Source organism: Parus major, chromosome 1A, assembly GCF_001522545.3.
Source record: "Parus major isolate Abel chromosome 1A, Parus_major1.1, whole genome shotgun sequence".
Taxonomy (NCBI): Eukaryota; Metazoa; Chordata; class Aves; order Passeriformes; family Paridae; genus Parus; species Parus major.
Genome location: NC_031773.1, coordinates 37,736,953 through 37,762,178, shown reverse-complemented (window position 1 = coordinate 37,762,178; position 25,226 = coordinate 37,736,953). Strand labels below are relative to the sequence as shown.

General features: G+C 36.1%; 1 protein-coding gene across 3 annotated transcripts in view; it reads right to left on the bottom strand.

Annotated features, from left to right (window-relative positions):
- Window positions 1–5,404: 5,404 nt before the first annotated feature.
- PTPRQ (protein tyrosine phosphatase receptor type Q) overlaps window positions 5,405–25,226 on the bottom strand; it is a 122,692-nt gene continuing 102,870 nt past the window's right edge. For all 3 annotated transcript variants that reach the window (XM_015628111.2, XM_015628112.2, XM_015628114.1), the window contains 9 exons: window positions 23,697–23,778; window positions 19,217–19,307; window positions 17,740–17,816; window positions 15,214–15,348; window positions 14,972–15,097; window positions 12,853–13,001; window positions 11,554–11,689; window positions 7,998–8,121; window positions 5,405–7,710 (listed from right to left, as the gene is read on the bottom strand). In XM_015628111.2, the coding sequence (XP_015483597.1) occupies window positions 7,673–7,710; window positions 7,998–8,121; window positions 11,554–11,689; window positions 12,853–13,001; window positions 14,972–15,097; window positions 15,214–15,348; window positions 17,740–17,816; window positions 19,217–19,307; window positions 23,697–23,778 (958 nt within the window). In that variant the 3' untranslated portion in view covers window positions 5,405–7,672. The remainder of the gene's footprint in view (window positions 7,711–7,997; window positions 8,122–11,553; window positions 11,690–12,852; window positions 13,002–14,971; window positions 15,098–15,213; window positions 15,349–17,739; window positions 17,817–19,216; window positions 19,308–23,696; window positions 23,779–25,226) is intronic.

The window sequence follows — 25,226 nt, the reverse complement described above, 5'->3', positions numbered from 1 at the left end:
CTCTGACTTTCATTTGGAATTTCTCTCTCAGGAAAAAGCAAAACACATCATATGATGAAGGATATAAATGGGATATTGTATTTCTGTATTTAATTAATGCAGTATTCTTTTCTCCTAAGCATTTTAATACACGTATTTCAAGCACATAATTCAATGTACTTTTGCTAAGTACAAGGTTCTTTTCATAAGGATATTGGCTCAATTAACATGTTTTTTTCAAGCTCATGTCTAAGTTTTAAATCCTTCTGGAATTGACACAGCTGTCTATTTTGACACTTTTTGTTAGTTTTATCTCAATGGAAGCTTTCTCCTTCTTTCAGCTGTTGGAGAAATTTTGTTTCACAAAGCGTTCTTAAAGACACTACTGAACATTCTTCCTGGTTTTGGAGAAACAGATATTATAACAGCCCAAAATTTATTTTTAAAATCAGAATAAATTACTTCTGTAGATTCAAGACTTAATAGTCACAAAACAAGCTAGTCACACCTGACATGACTTAGATGTACTTTTAGTTTCAAGAGCTTGAGTAGCTTCTTGTGCATGCATACATAATAAAGGATGTGTGAATGTGATATATTGTAGCAATGATCACAAGCTAGAAAAAGTGATCTTCAAAAAAAAAAAGTGATCTTCAGTTAATTCTTGTAATTTTTGTAATTTTTCTAGAATTCCAGACACAGAGCTGGGAGATTTTTCCCAAACACTAAAAAAGAAAGAAAATGCCTTGGTTTACAACTACCTGCTGTACTCCTGAAGTGCTGATTTGGAATCTTTCCAGAAAGATTAAGTTAGTTCTATGTAAAATCTCTCTTAGCTAATGCCATTCATCTTGGGAGCCACTTCCTACCACAGGTTCTTCCTTGTGAAGACAAGAGAACTGAAGGGATGATGAAAGCTAAGTGAAGCAAGAGCACCATGTTGCAGTGATGCCATCCATGGTGACTCTTGACAACCTTCTGGCCATTTGTTTGGCTTGGGATGCAGAAGGAATTTATTACTCTGGTGCTATTTTTAGTTGTGACAGAAGATGCACAAAGACATTTTGGGAGAAACCAGTTTCCCCCAGAGCTTTCACATACAAATACATAGGACACATAAGTGTTAGGAAAAAAGGTTTGACAGGTATTTTTATACAGAAATTAAGTGATCAGTTTCAGACATGCAAAGTCCATGAAAACTAAGAATAGATTTTCTCCCACATTAGCAGAGGACCACCTTCCTCTGACTGACAGCTGGCACTGGTAGTGATGCCAGGGATCCTTCTGGTTTCAGAGAGAGCACCCCAGTATGAAGGAGGGGAATGTTTGTCTCATTAAATTTTTACAGAATTAATATAGCTGATGCATTAATCATCATTAACCAGCAACCTGGTACGTCCCCAAAACCTGCTTAGGAGTGCCAGGATAAGATAATAGGAACTGGAAGGGCAAAAAGAATGGGAAAATCAAGAAGTGATTAATGAATCTGCCTTCGTGAGCATTCAGTCACACTCTGGCTGCATAGGATATTTAGTAGATATGTTTTCTTACAATAATGGTCACATCACAGGCTGTAGGAGTATTTTTTTAAGAATTACAGTACTCTGGCCATTATTATAGAAATTTTTTACCAAAGAATCCTCCTAGTGGCTGTTTTATCAGGACAGCCCACTATTTACTAAGACAACTTGTAACTATTTAAAAGTCCTATCTCCAAATCCCCACTTCGAAGAAAAAAAAAATAATTAAAAAAAAAATTAAAAAAAAATATATATATATATATAAAGGACAGAAATGTGTCAAAATGTAAGTGCACTTTAAGTTCAAGCCATGAAGAAGACAGTAAGTCTTTATAAGTTAAAAGTACTCTTAATACCAGTTAAACAAGAGGTCTGCTTCTTGGTGTCCTAAGCAGCCAATGATGACAATGACCTGAATTTTCTTATTTATCCTTAGCAGAGCAAGGTTCATATTAAACTCCTACATATAAATGTCAGACAGCTTTGAGAACATTTTCTGGACTCCCTGAATGTGACAGTGCATTGTCAGATAACTTGTTCTCAAAGGGAGTAGTATTACATGCTAGGCAGCCTCTCCTCAGTTCAGCTCCTTGCCCAGGCCTGGAGTGCAGTACTGTGTTAATGCAGCTCTGTAAATAATTCTGTGCACAATATGCAAGCCCAGATTCACACTCTGTGTATTGTCTCTGCAATACTGATGGATAATTAGTAGAATTCTGTAAGAAAAATAGTTAGATGGAGCTATTGTGAATCCAAACAGAAGGCTGATACATGAAAAGGCACAGTTCTGTAACTGTGCTGGATTCTTAGAAAGGGATTACCAATACAGGAATAAAATTAAAAGTGAATTAATGTTATTTTCTGAAAGAATGAATGAATATTATTCCCAACTGGTGAGCACATGCAGATAGCAGACTGATGGAAGAGAGGGACATATAGGTTCAATTAGTTTTATGCTTGTGCCTCCTTGAATGGAAGAAAATCTTCCTTGTCTATATGCTATGTTCTACACTTGTGGTGTCAAAGTATTTTCCTATATTCAATGAAAGATTGACTAAATAGAGTCCTTTTGTTCCTGGCACTAAGTTGAATCGCAAAGAATGTTACCAGCTGTCATAATAGGTTTTACCAGCAATTGTGTTTTCCAAGTAAACCAGGGGCATTTTATGGTAAAGCTTATTTAAGTTCACTCCTGCATGGATGGCAAGAGCTCCCTGCACCGTGCATTACTCAGCTCAAAGGTTGTTATATTGTCCCAAATATGCTCTCTGTGTTCCAGGACACACCCCCTGCTCAGCAGGCCTCAAGGAATGCAACTGTGAATGGTACAGCTTTAGCTGCATATTAGGTTTCCAGTACCCAAGTATTCTTTTTATATCATTCAGAACTCCATCTCCTCCAAAATATTTTGGGAACATCCTTGTAAAACTTCCCCCAGCTCTCGCAGTATTGACTGTAAAGAGTACTGGAACGGTTTATTCATGATTACAGAGGATAGCTGGGTGCAGCTGTCATCCTACAAAAAGATCACCCTGGTAACACCAATCAACAAGCAGAGTAAGATGATCCAAATATATCTGAAACCTTCTAAATGTCGTCTTTCAACTGAAATACAGACTTGAGCAAGCTGCCTGACGATGTGGGGTCTATGAAATTGTCATACACTGTTACCCAGTGGTGAACAGCCACTGATTTTCAGTTTTGTTTACATAGAATCTGAGAAAGGGCCTACACAATAAGGGAGCTGTGAGAAGAAAAAATTAAAATAAGTAATTAGTTCAACATTGTTTGGGAAAAGTTATTGGGAAAATAGAATCTCCACGCAAAGTATCAAACACTGAATCCATCCTGCTTTCTTCAGCTCACACTGAACAATGACCAGTATTAAAATTTTACCAGAACTTACTATAGCAGTAAGGGGAACTTCTGGATGAGAAGTCAGCTTACCCTTACAATTGTATTCAGAGCTGATGCTGCACAGACGTGCCACTGGTAACACAGCTCAGCTCTGGAACCACAGAATTAGCTTTGCACTTGCCTGTTAATCGTAGTCACAGAGAGAACAGGGCAGAAATGTATTGAACAGGAGTCAGAGCAAAAATGGGGCTGATAGTCCATGATGTCATCTGGAAATCAACTCACAGGAAAGAGACAGAGAGAAGGTTTGCAGTGAGACCGCTACACAACTGTAAGACCACTGCCTGCAGATCATGTCTGCAGCACTGGAATTCAGATGACCCGTATTACTGTTTGCAATTCTAATACAGTCACATAAGGATAAAACTCACAGCATTAGAAAAGAGAAGAAAACATGGAGAACAGTGTTGGGAAGACCTGTTTTTTTCTACACCATTTATGGAGTGGTGACACAACAGTCACAGAGAAACAGTTGAAACAGAGCATCACCCTTCAGCACATATTCTCTGACTCATCTCAAAATCAAAACCAACAAAGACATGTTCAGTGATGTTTCAATGGTTTCCAGCAACAGTCTACTGTATGCAATGCATTGCAGATTTTGCAGCACTGAATGGACATATAATTTAGTTATAAAACAACTCTGAATTTATTATTATCGTGTATGTCCTCTAAACCAGGGGCTAATTAAATATTTTTATATGTCTTAAAAGCAAAAATATTTTGGATCTATTTTTACTATATATTTCCATGGACAGACAATGATCTTGTGTTATGCTTAACACATATGTAACCCTCTGATACAGGTATACTTCTCAAATTTTATTTTAACCTGCTGTCAAAACATTTTCAGAAAAAATATCCTCTGTTCACAGACTTCACAGAGCTTTGTAACCTGAATCTCACCAAATTCATACCTACATCTAGGCTGCTTTTCAATTTCTGTATGCAACTGAGAAAGCTCCCTGTTGTGCTACCTTAGCATGAAATATGATTGACTCATTGTTCTTTGCTGCTACTTCTTAGTAAATGCTTATGATCATACTCTGTACTGCAGCAATATATAGATGGTATTAGATTAATTCACATTATTAATATTTCACCAAATATTAAGAAATTAAATTACTGAATAGTTCCACATATGCAGTAAAATCACAATTGAACTTGCAATTATTTTTATCAACTCTTTCAACAGTGTAAGAAGTGCTTTAAATTCAACACAAATTTAATGTTCTCCTGTCTTTTTGTTACCTTTGCTAACAAAACAAGTCAGTATTTTAAGGACACTGACAGTAGTCTCTTGTAAGGATGTTCAGCAGAACTAGCTATAAATATATATAAAAATATATATATTTATATATATATATATATAAATACAAATACTGCTTTTTTTCTGCATGGAGATATATCAGTCTCTAGAAATTTCCCAGATAATTTAATGCAGTGTGACTTAATTTCAATAATCCTCTAGAATTTCTGTTTTTTTCTCCAATTTTTATTAATTCCATTTCTAATTTTAGCAGAGTACACTCCTGCTATATTAGTAGTTCCAAGAATTTGTAGAAAATTGAGTGGTGACATTAAAAATGAATGGATGAGCCTCTTCATATATCTAAATATATTCTTAAAATAACAACTTGACAAATTCTGCTTGACTTCAGCTCTGCAGTGCTGTCAGTAGCACTGCCGTAGGTGTCATTTCATAAAGGAAGGAGGGATGGAAGACAAAACACTGTGTGGAAGTTCTTCCTCTGTAACTGAACTGAGGTCTGGAGGAGTTTCTTGATACATGGATGCTCTCCTATCCCTGTAAAGTATTGGCGCACACACACACAGGAGGGTTCAAACTACTGCTGTGTTTGTACTAAAAACCTGTACTTATGGAGAATTGCTTGGAGATACTTCTTTCCTTGACCAGGTACCTTATGAGTTGTGGCCAGTTTATGCTGAATATAGCCTTTTACCCTATAGATAATACAAAATGTGTCAAGGTGGCATATATCAGATTGCTTATGTCAAATTGTACAGTGATTGTACTTGAATTACCTCTCATAGAGAAAAGGGAGTCACGTTTTCTAGTCTCTTACTAAATTGTCAGGCAAGCAGGTTACTGAATGCAGTGGAACCATAGGCAGGTCCTCTAAAGGAGTGCATGGAATCTTCACCATTAAGTATTTTATAAAAGCCAGAGAACATTCAAGCATGTTTAGAACTTCTGGAGTTCATCTCTAAGTTGCATAAGGCTTATCTTTTTCCTCCAGATACTCCACCATTGTGGATATAAGACTATACAAGATTATGACTCTATAATGTCAATTTATCACAGTGCTCCCTGTACTGCTACCAAGTGCAACCACAAATCACAAAAAACATCTGTAAGTCCCTATAAGCAATTTGTCAGAATACTTTAAAGTACATGTATAATAAATGAAGAACACATGTTTCATAGGAACCAAATGAAACTAGAGCTGTACCGAATGCTTTGCCAGAGACTTGAACAGCTGTGGACATCACCTCTCTCTCCCCCTATCAAGCTTTAAAAGGCATTGTTTTCTTTTTAGCCTGACAGGTGATGTTTACAATACCGTTGATCTTCCTAGAAGACAGATTGCCCAAATATCTCTGCAGACCACTTCTACCTCCTTAAATGCTGTCTTTTGACTTTCATTTTAGATATATGGCACTTTCTATGAAATGACAAATGGTCTTCACTGTACCATCCTTGCCAGTATCTAAAAACACTGTCATTTAGTTCTGGAAAAGTACCACATTACCCTCTGCATAGCATTTTCTGTCTGAAAGCTACAGTGAAGAAATGGAAATTTTTGTTCATTGGACGTTCTGTTCAGAGTGTGCACACACAAGAACATACATATTTCAAGGTTCTAAAGAGTTTTGTCTGAATTCCATCAGCTTGATGCCTTAAACTGACAGCTTTGATTTCTTCTGTCTAAACACAATATAAGGTGGCAGTTCCAAAGTCTCTTATATTTTTTTACCTGAAAAAAATTTAGCAATCAACCCTTCCACCCAATAATATAAATTGAATACTGTCACTTCTATGTAAAACCAGGGCACACAGTTTCATTATATCTCTAGTCTTCCTACTCTACTAATTTTTGCTTTTCTGCTCAGAAGCTTCCTGCTTCTCTTATTCCTGTTTTAGATCTATTTCCAATAAACATCACCATCATCATCATGAGGAGTGGAAGATATTTTCTTTTTATAAATCTCTAGATCATTATCTCTAGATTTTAGCTCCCATAATTTTCAGTGTCTGAAGTGATCTGCCAAACCTGAGGAAGGTGCAAAAACTTTTTTACTTGACAACTGTGTTATAAAATAGATTGATATTAAATTTTGAGCAACCTTTAAAAAAGTTGAATAGTGTTATATACAAGAAAGGTGAATGAATTCTAAACATTCTACTACATAAGTCAATCTAGCATTCATTGTAACAGGTAATAGATTTGTAGCTTTACTTTGTTTTATCTGCTTGAAAAAGTAACAGGAATGTCAAACACTTATTTTTTTCTGCTCTGAACATGTGCAATCATCATTATGTATTTAAAAAAAAAAACCCAACCTGCTGATTATAAAATAGTTTAAATAGCCCCAAGTGTCCCTGAAGAGCTACTGTGTGCTGTGTAAAAGCTGAATAATCCTCCCCATGTCAGAAGGTGACTCTTCAGCTGTTCAGGATCATAAGCTGATGTACTACCACTTGTTAAAAAAATATTCAAAACACAAGAACATACACTTAGGTAAAGATCATTATGATGATCTTGGAATTAATCTGCAAGAATTGACAACATTGAAGCCAATCTATCAAGAATGAGTAAAGAAACCTTAGCTTTTACTTAAAACCAAAACACACAGAACACAGCAATTTCACACCAAAATAAGTTCAATGGAAATGTGAATTTTTTACATCCTATTTGGCTCATTTTTCTTTTACAAAGATAGTTTGGAAAAAATGAATGTGTTCAAATACACTTTAAATACATTCTGAATGCACTATTTATATAACACCAGAAGTGCAGTCTGTGCAAAAGTACTCCAAATCATTATTGCTCGGTGTTCTGAATAAGATACTTCCACTTATTTATGAAGGCACATTGATAGAAAAAAAGATTCTCAATCATCTGTGTTTCTTTTAATCAACAAAATAGGGGAATTCACTTTGGCCCCTGTGCTTAGAAAAATATGACTTTGAGTTTCAAAATCTGCTTTGCTGTAATATTTCCTCCTAGTATTTACATGGTTGTTTCTTCCCATTCAAGCTCCACATCACCTGCAGAAGAAACAGATGCATTAAATAAACCTACCTTGTAAACAAATAGTAACAAATGGCAGATAGCTGTTTTTCACTTCATTTAAAAGATCTTGCATAGAAAAATGTGGGGAAAGCTTGAGCAATAACCATTACTGTGAGGGGGAATATAGAGCAGCAAAAGGCTAGGTATTTATACTTTTGAAGCAAAAAATGCATGTCAAAAGACTTTTTTTCTGCTTCTTATCTCAACAAGTCATTGCACCTGCTGTGAAAAAGTAATTTTGACACAGTCTGTATCTCCTTACCTTCCATGGCATCCAGAGAGTCCATCTTTTGCAGTGCTGAATAATTTACAAAACATAAAGGCTGACTACTTCCCTTGGTTGTCAAGAGATCCAATACACATTGATGTAAAAATATATATTGTGCCTGTAAATTTGAATTCAAAGATGCTTGATTAGAAGAAAAATGTAATACCAGAAAACCTTTCTACTTTTTCTATGCACACCTAGAAAATCTCAAAGTAACTGCAGTTTAACTCAGCAGTCTCAATAATTTTGTGATTATATCATATATGCCTGATTGGATTTCAATTATTATGAAACATAATGCTTTAAATTTGTCAAAACATTTTAATCCTTATGAACAGTAAGATATATGAAATTAGACTAATCATTACTGAAACTAATAGGCTACTTCACAATTTTCTGTGAATGTTTGTTCTATGAAAAGACATTTTGCCACGAGATGCAGACTGAAGAAACTGAACCACATGAATGTAATATCTAGATAAGAAAATTTTCCTCTTTCTACCACAGAGAAAACCAGCAGGGTGCACTCAAATGCAGAAGTTCAAGTAAATCTAAACCTATATGTTCTAGGAGCTTGCACCAGTGCTAGCAGCAAATTAACCCAGTATTTTGAATCATACTCCTCGAGCTGTAGCCTCACTTCTAACACATGATAGCATGAAGAGTGGGCAACTGAAGTTAATTTGACACTTTCAAGGGCATAAAGTCTGAAAAGAGGAAAACAAAATAAGGCAATGTGAGAATGAAATAAAGAAATGAAAACAGACAGAAATACAATAAATGAATTAAGCATATATTCACATTGAAGTATTGTATATGTAGATGCAGAAAATACGCCAGGTACATTCAGATTGGAAGAGACCCCTTGAGACCACCTGATGTTTCACCTACCCACTGCTCAAGCTGGGTCAGCTAGAACATGTTACCCAGAACCTTGCTGAGATGGATTTGGAACCACTTGGCACCAAAATCATACTCTTAGATTTGAATTTTGCACAGGTAAAAATATCTATGTATTTTTTTGTCCCAATAATTGCTATTTTGTTTCAGAACTGCCATCAATTTGCAATTCAAGAGTCTCAGATGTATGAGAGAAATTTGCTTACATGGATAAGTTTTACTGTCACAGCTCCAGAACTGTGGGTAATTAAAACAGCTTTTCACAGCTTTTCCCCTGAAGCATGCAGCACCATTACACTTTTCAATAACTTTATTACTGAAATAATAGCATGACATTACTTCAAACTAGCCCTTGTACTTGACAAGAAGATAAACTTTGACATGTCTGCTGAATAAATATGGATTTCTGCAATGAAGGTCTTAAATTTCAGTAGAGTTTAGATTGGTTATTCTAGTTGAGAATGAAGACTCTGAAAGCTCTGTGATCTCTTGCACTCATACAGCTACTTCTGATGATGTAGCAATGAAAATCTTTCTGGGTTTGCCAGGGGAGAGTGAAGGAGGCTGTCTGGGCAATTTATATGAAACTTATTATTTTCCCAGTCAGAATCAATGACAATCTTAACTATTCTCATTAATTGGTTACAGTAACAGATCATGACTCTGTTAGCAAAAGGAACATTATTTTGAAGCTATAAACAAGCAAAATACAGGTCTGAGAGCAATCAGATTTTATTTATTTTACTCATAGATCTTACAGACAGTCTGACTGAGGGATTTCTATATTGAGTTCTGGGAAGGAATTGCTCCTCTCTTTTATATCTTCTGTGCTGCTCACATAAAATCTGATTAATAGGTAACTTGACAGTGTTTTATAACAGAACTCTCAAAATAGCTTGACTTTTGAATCCACCATAAAACTTTACAAGATAGATTCCCTTTGGGCAAGTTTTGTTGCTGATCTGACTTTTGTAGTCTTGCAAATATGAGTAGAAATGACCTGGACAGAGAACAGGCTATCTCAGAATTTTGCAGCTAGCATACAGATGGATACTTGATTTGTTAGGAAATCTGAACTCTGACACCATCATCTCTTACTGCATTTTGGCACCTTTTCCTAGCCCCTGCCAAAACATTCAAGTGAAGAGATACATAAAAATAATGCATATTTTAAGACATGTGATGATGTTATCGAATGTTTGTTTTAAGATTTTATTTTGGGAGTGCTCCCATTAAAATGCCTTCCAGCCTTTGATTTATTTCTATTCTACTTCTAGACAAAAATGTAAAACGAGAACCAAAAAGTATTCACAGAATTCATCATCACAAGAAAGTACTGGCAATTGTTTAGCTGCATCAAGACTTGAAAAGGAAAAATTTATACTGCAGCTTACATGACACATCATGTCAGAATATCACCAGAGGGTCCCATAAAATCTTATGAAGGGTTAACTGCTTTGTGTATCCTGACACACTTTCTGCATATTCAGGGTGTTTCTTGTTAATGGTATGTTCTGTTATTGCCCAGGTTGATGGTTTGGTCCAAATGAGACCCTCCCACCCCACGTTGTCAATCTGCCCTGAGTCCCCCGTCAATCCTACCTTATGTCCACCACATGCTTGGAATTCCACTTTGGAAATCCCCTAAACTTTGACGCTTGATTAGTCCATGTGACCAACTTTTCCCCCCTACCTCCCTCATTGGATGATGATTTTGTGAACCCTGCCTTTTACCCTCCCCAGGATATCTCTGATTAGCTGATGCTTTGTACCCTCCCTATTTCAGCTGTTGCACGCTCGCATTTTCTGTCTTTTGCCCCCAAGATTCCCCAGAGCAATAAATCCTCTGTTATCCCATGCAAAAGATCTCCCTCTCGTCCTTGTCTCCTCAGAGTGCAGACTGACAGCCAAAAAGCTGTAGAGCAAGTGCTCTAGTCACACCTTGGGTCATCCTGCTCCTGGGGTGTGACCCACTGGGCATTTAGGATAAGTTTTAAATTCTTCTATTATTCCTTTACATATACTCAGAATTCCAGATACAGCAGAAGGAAGTCTTCTTTGCCAGCAGACCACCACTGACTTATCTCCATTCAAAATAAGTCTGTCAGAAATGTACTTTTTTAGTCCCAAAATCCACCATTGCTTTTTGAACAGTCTGATATCTGTGATCAAATTCATCCATATGTACTATTTCATTTGAAGTAGTTGAAAACAAATCAAGGAATCAATAATGAGTCCAAAGGCAAATGAATATTTTAAAGTTTGGTGGACTATGCCACATATACATACACACAAAAAAAAAATACAGTAAAGTAATAAATAAAGTCAAATTAAATAGTAAATGAGTGAATCCATTTTTAATCTAACAATTGTTCAGCACTCAAAAGTTAAAATAAAGTTTCTTAGAAATCATTATTTAGGTTTAAAAATAAATAGTACTCTTTTCAGAACTTGTCAAAACTGCTGGCTAAGTGTACTTAGGTGGATACAGACAATGTATTTCCACAATGTTTGAAATTAATAAAAGCAGGATTTGGTAGAAAACGTATTATACAGCTGATTATTATGAGCTTTCTAGTGTTGTTTTGTAAATCACATGAAGAAATGACTAATTTTTTAACAACAGGAGAACAGGATGGATAAATCTTACCAGATTTTGTACCATACACATTCTTTCACTTCTTAGCTCAGCTACAAGTCCATAGATATCCACAAAATCATGGTCATTTACATGTTGAGTTAAATGGTCAAGTGCAATATAAACACCTGTTCTTCCAACACCAGCACTGCAAACATGATAAACAAGATAAAATCAAGCTTTTTTGTTAATGCTTTCAGTATTTTCTTAGAATATTCTGGATAAATTGTTTATCGTGAAAAGAAAAACTTTTGAAGGAAAACCTAAATCTTTTTTTCAGTATTTACATCTTGTGAATTCCTTTCTGAATTGGATCAAGTGAAATCTGGATTTAAACCGGTTTCTAATTTTGATTTCACATTTTCATAATTTTCAATTTCTCATTTCCATCAGATAAATGAGATATTACTCATTTGTATGTTCATAAGACCCAAACCTGTTTGAGTGGGAAAAAAGATCCTATAGCTTTTCTGTGAGTTTTCTGAAGCTCATTAATTGAGAGGAAAAAAAAATCACAAGATTTTGTGAAATCACACAGGGATTCTGTGATACTTTTGGTATTTGAGGTGCCACAACATGGCATCTAGCAAAAAATTGAAAAGAAAATACTTTTAAAATGAAGATGAGTGTTCAAGACACGCTGACAGGTCGTGTTTTATTTCAAGGTCTTATAATGAATAGGATTGTTTCCAATTGATCATCAGACTTCTCAGCAATTGGTGTAATAAAATCAGGGTGTATCACTGTGGATAATGAAGAGACACATAGCAGAACTCTTGAGCTTGAGATATCTAGTGAGCTAAAAATAATGAGTTTTCTGGATATGATAATACAGCCATCAGGAATTTGAGCACAGGTTGAGTATCAGGTCCATGCTGGCCCCTTTACACGTCTCCCTTCTGAAAAGAAGGTAGGGCTCCTAGCAGAGAGACCCCCCAGAGTAGAAGTGTCCTGAAAACATGAAGACCATATTGTTCTCTCCTGTTGTAGCCTCTCTGGACTTTGCAGCAGAGGGAAATGTTCATCAGAGACAACAATAAGAGGAAATTGGAGAAATATCCAGCAGTACTTTATGGTAATTGTTGGAGCAATTATTTCCCTGGCATCACCCCAATGGATTTCCATGAATGGAAGAACAGGCATTGATTGGCATTTTACCTTCTAGAAAGGAGTAAGAAGGACTGCTAGAGAAACCTTCACTGCTGTCCATACTAGAACCAAGTCTTCATGGCTCTTCTGGCAACTTCCCTGTGCATTATTATGCACTTACAATTCGAAACTACCAAGCGATGGTTTGGTGAATACGCTTACCTGCAGTGAACCACCATTGGTGTGTTGTCATGTGCTCGACTTGCACGGATAAGTTTTACAAAATGGATAATTGGTGCAGTAGTTTCAGGGACTCCGTGTTCTGGCCAAGAAGTAAAGTTACACTGCCGTACCATCATGCAGTCTCCATGCTGAAAAGTACAGAGTAGTGCAGTTTTTACAGAAGAAATGTTACAGAAGGTTCTGTAAGGTACATGTAACCTTCTCCATAACATCATGTAAAAAAAGTAAAGTTAGAATAGCCTAATAATTATAAGATTGCTGGCATGAAGGGATAATTCGTTGTTCACAGAACTTCTGGCAGGTATTTTGGGGATGGCATCAAGTTCATCTTTCAGAAAGTATTAGCGACTTCAGTAGTGACTCTTCATTTGACTTCAGTGATTATATCTGTAATTTGTAGATTGCAAGTTGACATTTCTATGGCTCAGTTAGATGTTTAGTGAGCTGGAATGACAAATTTGTTCAGGAAAAAGCAACCACTCTAAGACTGATCCTATATGGTAAAGGCAAACACACATACACTGATAATACAGATATATTTTCTTTCATGCTCTCTCAATCAGAGCAGAAGCAACAGTATCCTCAAAAAAGAGGTTATGATGTGATACCCAGACTACTTTTGAAGGATGTAAAAATGAAACAGTATCATGTCAAAGGCCTGTCTACATCAATATGCTGTTTCCAACAGTGGTCAAGAAAGAAGATTAGGGAACATTATAAAACAACGACAACAATGAATCTGTAGTTCTGCAGAATATCCTTTCCATTCTTAACCATTTGTGACTTCTGAACTGCTTCAGTGAGAGACAGTAAACAGAAATTTAATAGTACTCATCAGTATTATCTTCTACTAATTTATGCTAATTTTTTGAATTCCTGTAAGTTTTTAGCATTCACAATATCCTGCAGCAAGGAGTACCACAGTTCAATCAACTGTTGTGTAATGAACCAGTTTTTATTTTTTTTTAGTTCTTTTGAATCAATCACTTCTTTCATATTGCAATTGTACAACCTCAAAACCAACAATACAGCACATTTAGTGACATGCTTACAAAGGGCATAGCTTCTTGAGCAGGGTAGTTCAGCTACAGTGAATGGATCACCCACTCAATTCAGGTTATCTTCTTTTCAGCCTCACCCTCCTTAACACAGGTGACTTGGCATTTCACTGGCATTCATTTTTATTCTAAATAGTCCTTTTCCCAGTCTTGTTTCTCTGTGTTCTATTTTTAGCTGAAAATAAAGGTTTATCTTCTCTCAATCATTTTTAATGTTCAGTTTCTCTGTACTGTGTGCACAACATATGCCCATGGAGAGACCAGCCCCTACCTGCTGTGTGCTCTTTGTCACATGCACATGCCACAGGATGGTATTGTCTGCATTAGGACAGCCAAGTTCAGGTCCTAGGATCTGGCTGCACTACTTACAACACAGATCAATGCTGGGAGTGCAGAAGAAAGCTGACTTAATTTTGGGTCTTTATTCCCAGGCTGGTTTTTAAGCACACCTGCTGTTCTGACTTAATGCTGGGTTATGCTTTTTCCAAAGGGTGGAAACTAGTGGGTCATGAAAAAGGTGGAGATCTCTGCTGAAGCCCTACTCCTCCTTCCCAGCACAAAGAGTAGGAGTAATACTGATGATTCTTATTTATATTGGGTGAATCTCCTGGGGGTGGAGGCCAATGGCTGGTGGTACAGTGCAAAACAGCTGCACCAGAGAATCTTGCCCTTTAATCTGAGAGGGATACATTCAAAGGGATTTATTTGTCTGATCCCAGAATGGTTAGGATTATTCCTTTCTAGAACAGACACCAAGGTGTCCAAGTAGAAATTTCACCTCCCACCAGACCAGAAGTTCAGTAACCTTAGTAGGCCCTTCACAGTATATTGGACAAATATCTGAGCTCTTTGTGACAGGAATTCTCAGGAAATAAAACATGAATGAAAATAAAATGCAGGACAAACAGGCAGTACAATGCATATACACTAAAAGGTTAAAAGAAGAATATTGAGGGAGCAGTTGGGTGGGATATAGCATGTATGATGTTCTTTGGGGATTTAGATGAATTTTGTTCAATCAACTTCCAGTGCTGACTTACCCTTTCAATTTTTAGATCTCTGATGGTCCAGTCTATTTGAATATCTTCCATCAATTTAGTAATCACTATATCCCCAAACACAGTCACTGGTTTATTATCTTCTGGCCAGTACTGATGACATCTTATCTGCAGGGAGATGATTACTAATTAATTAACAATTATCACGTTATAATCTTGACAGAAACTGCACACAGAATTTCCAATTACATCAGAGGCTTTTAATCGGTTCACTGGTAACTTACACGTCCTTTTTCAAAACATTGCGTGAGCATCACAAGCGTTTTAGCTCTTGTCTCCCACACCATTCTCCAGAAATCACCCACTGTTCCTGGTAAGGGTCCCTGAGTTGCAATAAACTCGTTTGGACATAAATAGCCCTAAGAAAGAGAAAATATTTAATACATAATGGCTGGCAAGGAAACAAAAGGGTTTGCATGTGACTCATAGCTGTGCCTGTATCTGCCATGCCTAAGGCTAAAACCTTGTCAGACATACTAAATGAACTGGCATATGCCTGGATAGCCACTGCATGGCAGGCTGCCTCAGAAAACTAAGGAAGAAATGTCTTTTTTGTGTAGTCCAGTTATGAGCCAATACTTTAGTAAAGTATGGGAAGTGCCATGGCAATAGAAATGCATTTAGCAGAGCTATTACAGGGACATCAGGTCATCAATTCCCATTTAAAAAATCTAAGCCTTCACATTATGCTTAAAGCACATCCAGCCAGAAGTTACCAAGAACTAGGTCAAGAGGTGGCCAACAAAGTAGAATTAAATTAGTTCTAAGGAGCAGTGGAGCCAGGGAAACAATTAAGGAGCAGTCTGAGAACCAGTGCAAGTAATACACACACTAATGACCTTTTTCTTTGGTGATTGTCTGGGATCTTCTGTAACTTGGGGCTGAAACTTACTGAAATAAATGATCTCTGATGAAAGGCCTTCAAGAAGCCTACTGAAGGTGTTGACTTATTTTAGTGTTGGTTTCCGCTCTTTGGTTAATTTATAAATTGGTGTAAAACTTTGGAAGAAGAAGTTTATTGAAAAAATCTACAGATGCTCTGAGTGAGTGGTTTCACATGGATCTGGTTCCTCATAGAAAAGAAATACACCTACAGGAACTATTACATACTACAGAAAGTCTAAAATAGCAACAATAGCAATAATAGTAATAAATTTATGCCGTAGAACTAGCAGTTTATAATATCACAATTTTCTGCTTTTTGCTCTAAACAAGGGACACAGTGGTTTACAGCACCAGAAAAGCTTCTTGTTGGAATTATAGCCCTATAATTCACAGCTGCCTGTTATTTACTCCATCTATAATATAAAGAACAGGTGGCAGTGGGAAACTACATTAATCCTCCTTAGTTTAAGACTGAGGTGATAAACTATAATTCAGGGATGCAAAGCTCACAATTCAGTTACTGACTTTGTTTAACCAATGAAAGTCAAAGCAGCAGCAGAGTTCCCTTTTGTTAAAATATGTGTACAAGACTTCTATTTTCCTCTCTTAACAAGCATACATCTGTAAATAAGCCTAGGTAATTAGGTATGTAAATACACATACATATTCCATGTTTGCAGCTATATGCATTTATATATTCATACATCTACAAACATGAAAAGTGAGAGCATATAAAGGGCAAAACTTTAGCCTTGAGAAGCCATAACACTGTGTCTATTCACTGATGACTGGTCATCATATGTGCACACAAGCAAAATCTTATCAGGGAACACTCTGTAGCTGGCTTTTGCTGCAGCTTTTTGGAAGCTGCTGTTAGTGTTCCCTGCCTAGGACTTGGCTTGCCAGTGACAGGAAAGACTAGACCATGCTCCAAGATGCCTCTGCTTTCCTTCTCAGTCATTCTGTGTATAGTCCCAGTATCAAGTGGCATGGTTCTTCCTGGCTGCTAACTCTCAAAGCAAAGACATGATGGGAATAAATACCATTTTCTAATAAGAAAGGAAGATCCTCTCAGCTCTACTGCTTATTCTCTGTAATGTCTCTTAGTTACCAGCAAATAACTATTTCTATTTTCCTTTGTGTTGTCCTGATTATACTCTTCATGTCTTGATATGTGTTTAAAAAGTATTTAATGTAAATCAAGTCTTGACCTCATGTACGGTCACCAGCCACTGCTGGAAGAGATTAGAGGCATAACCATAATTCACACTTTGAGCTTCAATGGGACAAAAATGAGGTTAAAATATATATGAAGAATTTACTGAGCACACAATAACAAAGAGGGAAGGTCTGTGAAGAAAGATGAGGACAGAAAATAACATTACTTTCTTCTTCAAGAAGCCAAATTTCATTTTCCTCCATCATAACTTGCACAAAATAATAAGGGGAATGCCAAAACTGTTAGCCATTTCTATGAAAGTTTTTAGTTCAGTTGTCTTTGCATTGTCCTATTCATATACAAAAACTTTAACTCCTGAATCAAGAGACCAAATAACACCTATCTAAACGACTGACCTCAGTGGGAGTTCCACTATTGCCTTTTATGATAATGGTATGAGATAATTTCTAAAAAGAAATGTTCTGGACAGTTCTGATTATTATGGAAATAATTGCTTAGGAAGGAAAATGGGATATATATATTTTCAGCTTGTCATGTTTACTGACACAGTACTGAACAATGTCATGGCAACAAGAGTTGTAGTGAATGAAAGAAAAATTAGAATCCTTTTTTTTGTTGCAAGTTATCTTTTTACTCTTGTACCAGAAAACAAGTACAGTAAAAATGTGAGAGACTTTCTACTTACAGACACATAGCTGGCATTAATGTAGTCAGATCCAGGAATACCAGCATCAGGCATCAGCTTTACTCTGTTGTTATTATCTATCATGGAAGTAAAGTCTAGTTAACTAAAAGATTGGTTCAAAAACCACAAAACATGTAAAAAGTGTTCCTGGAGCGCTAAGAAATCAAAAATACTGTTATTAACAGTAACAATATTTGAAAGAGTAGAACACTAATTACAAAGGTAATTTAACCTTTTTCCATTACCTTATGGTCTTTCTTCAATGCTCAAGACATGTTGTATATAATACTTCTTAATTTAAATGGTGAATGAGCCAAAACCTCCAATTTGATGTATGTGTGGGAGGATTCTGTACCTTAAAGGAGCCTGTGTACTTCAAACCATGCTGTTCTAGCACACACAACTTCTGTGTGAATCAGAGGGCAGGGTCAGGGATCTGATAGCTTTTTGCTATATACTTGCTGCCCAGGTCACTAACCCATATTCTGGCATTTCTGCATAGCTTTGCTTTTTTTTTACATAAGGTTAAGTCGTTAAAAAAAAGAAAAGAAAAAAAAAAAAGAAAGAAGAAAAGGTTAGGGTTTCTTTCTTGGTCCCACAGTACATATGCAGAAATTACAAAATCCAAGAAACATGTGTAATACCCGAATTTTGGTGTTTGGTCCTCAACTGAGTAAAGAACATTAGAATACAAAGTTAAATATTTATGAAACATATCTGTTCATGTTTTATTATCTGCCACAAAGATATATTTTTAGTGACTGTAGCTTAGAATATGTCTTGAACAAGGCAGTAGATTGCAGGAACAGCTGCTCTGAAAAGTTAATAGCACAGAATGTAGCATTATTAACCCAGGAATGCCATGCACTCCAACTCACATCACAGCTAATGCCTAAAATAATAATGACATTTCTTGTCTTATTAACTGAAAAATGAAGCAGTGTTGAGTATAGAGAGACAGACTCCTGTCTCCTGTGATAATATCTAGCCTGGGCTTATAAGTTATCATACAGCCACTCTGATCTTCTGTGGAACATTTGTAGCACATGTACTCATATCCACAAGAAAGCATATCCAGACTCCTGAGGTAGCTGAATGCACAAACATGTGGATTTTATATGTTTAAAAAATTGCTTCTTACTAAAGGTGGAAAAAAACCAATGAGGAAGAATTTTAAAGCGTTTGCTACATGGCTTGAATTACAAAGCCAAGAAACTATTGAGGCTACAGTTTCTTGCACCTGCATATTAAAGCTTGTGAGAGCAAGTTGAAAGCTACTTGCAAATAAAACTGTCTTAAAAAAAACCCCCACAAAGTAAAGACGGATTACTTGACAGAAAATTATTTCATAATGTGGACATGATTGTACTGCTATTTCAAAGAGAGATCAAACACAAAACCACTTGCATTCCAAATATCTGTTACACTATTGAAAGTAAAGAGCAAAACGGAGGAGTTGGTCGGTGAACACACATACATGGCTTTATGTTTGGGAAACGATTCTTAGACCTGTTCCAAGGCAGATCAGCATCTGTTGAAGCAAGGTCCTCGAGAAACTTGGGAAGCTCCTGTAGAGGAATAAATGATTGTTGGAAAAGTTTTCCACTTGAAATTAAAATATGACACAATCATCCAGTAAGAGGAAAGACTCTACAGTTCTGCAACAGTGCATTTCTAAGAACAGCTGGAAGAATTAAAGTTTCCCACCTTACTGTCAACCCCAGTTACACCAGCGATGTGATGCAGCACTGCAGACAATGCTGTCAACTTGAACAATTAAGCTTACATGAACTTTCACCTTTAAAAGCCTGGATAAAGTCAGCCTATCACCTTTTTCAGTTTTCTGGTTTTTTTCATTAAGTCACATGCTTGGTTACCATGCCCTACTGACTCGGACTTAGTCTTGAATAATGCCTTTTCCTGACTCCTGTAGCTTGGGAGAGTTTGTAGTACAGCATGAGAATTGATGAGAATTTAATTAAGACAACTGGCAATTAGTTATTGTTCATAGGACTGTTTGTGAGAGGGGTGGGAAGAGATATTTTGGGTTGTACTGCAGTTTCATAACTGGCCATTGGTTCTAGTAATGGAGGACAGAGATGGATAAATCATTCATGCTGAGGAAATTATTTGATGGGGATCTTTGTGTGCATAAACAGATATAATTTACAAAGTTGATTAAAAGAGTGGAGACAACTTCAGAACTTGTTAATGGGGAAAATGTGTTAAAGTGATCTTGGTCTTAAGAAAATAGAAGATGCAAAAATCCAGAATTCTAAATACATTGTTAACTTCAATAGAATTTTGTTTTGTTTGACAAATGTTACACACAAGTCTGTTTTTTATATCCATCTATCTAAGCTATAAATTAAGAGGTCTACTTATTGCTTTGAATGAGCATAATGCAAAATTTTGCTGCTTGTGCAGAGTAATCCCTTCATATTTGTCTTTTAATATTAGCAGTTACTGTCTGCATAGGCTACTTCCAAAAGTTGGCCAGACAGCCTTAGCATCAGGCTCAGTATTATGTCCTTTTGTCCAGGTATTTGAGACAGTCTGTCTTTTATGAATAAAGTTTAGTGGGAATCTCCTAGCAAATAAATAAATAAGTAAATGAGAGGGGTAATGAAAAATGGAAAACCAGGACTGTTTTACCACAGTGCTTTTCTTTCATTGTTAATTCAAATATTTTGTCAGCCTGGTGTGTAAAACACAGTTAAAGCTGGAGACGTTAAAATTCCTCCCATTCAGAAAGCTGAAACTCTCCTGCAAATTTTCTGTCATTAAATATTTATATGAAGGAAGGACACACACAAAATGCCTATTTTGAATTTTGCAAGTGTTTTGGGCCATGGAATCCCGTATCATGTGAAATTTAACTTGTCTCATTTGCCTCACTCCTCCGAGTTTTAACTTGCCAGTTAACTACTGTAGAAGTAGCAGCATTATACAGCACTTTATAGTAGAGAGGAAATAGACAATCTTGTTATTTTCATAATGAGACTTCCATAACTGAACAATGCTAAAAAGCCTCATACCAATTCTCTGCATTAGTAGGGATTTCTGTATTATTTTTAGATTTGGGGAAAGACAATTTGGGTTCCCAGACTTGTCACAGAAATCATATTTCTTTGCAAACTCATAAAACTTTGAAATAAACAATTTGCATTTTGTTTACCGTAGTACTTCTGTGACACTGGTGACACTCTGAAGGATTTTTTTTTATTATTCATGAGCACAACTTATAATAAAACAAGTATTATACAAGCATTTCTGTTTTAGTAATTTGCCAGTTACTAGAAATCAAAAGTTCCCAAATATATTGAGAGATGCAGGAATCAGATGAAAGGCTGGAAGTTTGAATAGCAGTGAGGTGACACCCATCATCAGTTACTTTGGGTCCCTGTGGCTTCTTTAAACTTATCTTTTCTGACAAGAAATGGATCCAGGTGTGTTCTGAGGTCCCGATTCCCTTCTCATCACATTTACCCACAAGCCATGTTCACATGTGAACCGAGATTGACCCCTGAAGATGTCCTGGCACTGCAGTTTGGTCAGTCAAGAAAATTAGGTGAAACTGGGAATGTCCATGGATTACAAGAGTAAGTGAAATTACAAGAGTAAGGGAAGACTCACTCACATTTATGCTGGAAAACTCCAAACCATATTTGTTGTGCACGAGCTGCCTATTATTATAAATTATATTTATAATATAATAATAATATATTTAAATATAAATTATTATTGTAAATTATCCCTAGATTACTTTACCTACCAAAGCATATCTTGGAATTGTCCAGGAAGACTGCTAGGCAAAAGAGTTCAAATACAACACAGGGAATATACTAGCAGTTTATTTGTGTAAATTATCATATTCTCATATTCTGTTCCTGGTAAACTTGAATTTACTCATCCAGAGACAGACTGAGAGAGCCCAAGCAAGCTCAGCACTATGCTTTTCATAGAACCATAGAACAGTTTGAGTTGGAAGGCACAATAACATGATTTAGTTTAACCCCATGCTGCCATGGGCTGGGACACCTTCCACTATACATGACAGCTCAAAGCCCCATCCAGCCTAGCTTTGGACACTTCTAGGAACAGGGCATTCACAGCTTCTGTGGCAGCCCATTCCATTGTTTCACCACTTAGTTATGTGATTCAGATTCAGGTTTGCATCATGTTCAAGGGTTTATGCCTTGAGCTGATCTTTCCTACACACACTGAAGGACCCTCAAGTCATTTCTGTAAAAGTAGAATTACGCATGTTGATAAAATCAGTGCAGATCATCTGCTTGCTTATTGGGTGTATTGCCTGTTCCTGAGAATTGCCATTACCTATGTAATTTCAAATATGTTGTCAATCCTATTTATCTGTTAAGACATGTGCTGCAAATAATATAGATACACTCAGACTGGGGGACTGAACCTACCTTGAAATTCTGCCTGCCCTTGGACAAGACATCTGGGAAGATATCACTACATTCTGAAACATGGAAGTTGAACCCCAGAGAGAAAAAAACTGAAAACCTAAATGACATAAAACTGTCTATTATAGGTTGAGTATATAAATGGTTTTAAGGAGACCTTGGCTTCTTGTATTTCTCTAAATTTTAAGCAGATTGCAAAGATTTTGGTTTGATGAAACACTATTGTTTAAGATTTAAGACATTACAATGCTGTAAGGCTTAGCCAATGTGGGGCACGCCTAAAGAAAGTAATACTAGAGACTTTCTAGTAATGAATGTTAATATGTGAAAGTGTTATTGATAGTAAAACTTTTCATCTGTTCAGTCATGTATAGTCTAACTATAATCATTCTTGCTCAAGTGAAATAAACCTTCTGGTTTTAGGAAAAAAATATTCTTACTTTATTGCTCTGAGAATTTTATGGTGCTTTTTATTATTAAATCCAGACCAATTTTACCTAATGAGCATAACAATAAAACCTGTAGGAAATACCATTAATCTTTATACACTTTTGTTAGTGTTCCCTTGGAAACTGAAATACTATAATCTAGCAGAAGAAAAGCCAGTTGTTAAGTCTTCATTTTTGTTAATCCAACTGTAAATTATTCATGGTAAATTTATAAATCCAAAATAATAAAGTTAGTGGACACTGACAAATTATTTTTGGGCAAATGACTGTATGTGTTAAGATAATGATGATAAAGATTCTGAAATAACAAGAAGTTATTGTTGAGGAAAAAATATGATAGCCATAAAATATTACTTAATTAAAACAGTGAAAACTTTCAGATTTAAATTTGAAACTATAGATGAATTATATTATCTGTAATGTATATTTTGAGAATTAGGCTCTTTTCAGAAAGACAGGCTTGTTGTGTTCATCTACTTATGTAAGGAAATGGAGGCTGCTCACATGGAAGCTATTCTCAAGAGCATAAGAAATATGACATATAACTTGCAGAGGAACAAAAACCAAAGTACCACGTGCAAACCTTTGACTTTCTGCACCAAACTCTATGAGAGAAAAACATTTCTGAATTTCATGGCAGTATGACTGGGGCCTGAAAATTGTTCAGAATGGACATTAACTCTGCTTTTGGAGTTATCATCACTCAGGAAAACAAGCACATTTATAGCAGTTAAATATATGCATATATTTTAGAAAACTGTAAATAACTTGTTCCTAGGTAATCTACATATGCAGCAATACATATGTAAAAGCATAAATATGGTGGTCTTGAAATGCTGGAGAATAAAGAAGATCATCTTTGGCTGACACTAAGGTGAATAATTCTGACCAGGTTGTAGTATAGGCTGCAGAATCCAAATCAGTGTACTGTTACTTTCTAAACAATCAACCTGGTAATTGGGTATTGATTATCAAGGCCAGAGTCCTTCATGGCCTTGTCTGCTTAAAATGGACATGAAATGTGACACATGAAACGACTGAAGGTCTTGCGATGTTGTGACAACTGCTAGCAACATACCGAAAATTCTTCCTGAAACTTTAGGTTGTTGTTTGTGCAAAGCTCTTCAACATGTTGTAGAAAGGATTTCTTGCTTATTGGCCTGAAAGCAAAGACAGAAGAATTAGAAACCCATAGGGAATATCTTTGTCATTCTTGTTATTTAACTGTAGTTTATTAATGAACAATATTTTCCACTTCAATGGAAATTGACGCTTAAAGGTAGAAAATTATGAATTGCTTACAGCATGCTTATTTGATTTCTCTTTAATCACTTAAAAGAGAAACATTTCACCCCCTTGTTGTTCCTCCTCACAAAATGTTTAATGTTGCTAATGCTAATAGTACTAAACCTATGATTGTTTTTATAGGTAGCAGCATTTCAAGGCAAGGTTTTGACATTAAAGTAAATTTGTAAACTTATTATCGCATTCTAAGGTACATTATATTTCTTCGTCAGACAGAAAACATTTTACACATTGCAAGGTTTTAGACGTATAAAATATTGCAGTGACCTCATTCTCATAATGACATGGTTTTTAAATCCTGAGGAGTTTAAATAACCCTGTATTACTTCCCAAGCTAAAACACAGACATGCAGGCTTCACCCCAGAGAGAGAGAAAGCATTTCTCCAGTTACCATGCAATTAGTCATGCTTTTATGATTTATACGCAGCTTGGAGGTTTTTTTTCCTAATAAACATAGAGGAGGGAACCACACATTGAGACTCACCGATGAACACAACATAAAAATCTTTAGTAAACTTACTTGATGGATTTTCTATAACTAAGTAACCTGAAACAGAGATTTTTTGTTAAATGTAGCAAGCTGAGAGTTAACCAATATTGTGCAATTTAATAGGTTCTAGATTGAATACCATGTACTTAGAGATTGGGTTCCCTTATGGATTCAAACTCAGATACCTTGGGTGATTGTCTTTATAAGCTTTTATCTCAGGTATCAGCAGATATGTGTAACATAGTTATAGTTTCTATCATTTTCTTTAGATCACTTTACAGTGCTCTGGGCTCATATGGCCCTGGGAAACCCATGCTTGCTGCACACCACTACATACACATTGACAGGCTTCATTTTGCATTCTTTACCCAATATCATTCTTCTAAGTGCCATTTCAGAGCATCAGGGTAGGATCAACCTGACTAAACACAGACACCTATTTCTTAGCTACTCTAGATTTCCTTTACAATCAATAAAGAAAAATAGCTGTAATTTCACCTCATTTGAAGCAGGTATCTAAAATGAGTCACAGATGAATCATGATGCTGGTATGCCTCTACAGAAACCACAGCTGTGGTTGTTTTTCTAAAGATTTTAAAAATTAGTGTCCTGTTTTTATCTTCATTTTTCACATGTTCACAGCTATTTCTGTATATGTCAATTTTAAAAACTGTGATACATATTAGATGTCTCACAGCAGGTTTCATGAAGGTGGTACAGGAGCATCTATTCTCAGAGGACTTTCAGATGGCCTTGAAACTTGGTCACAATTGCCTCTAAATGGACTTAGAAACCAAATTTCAAGCACTCAG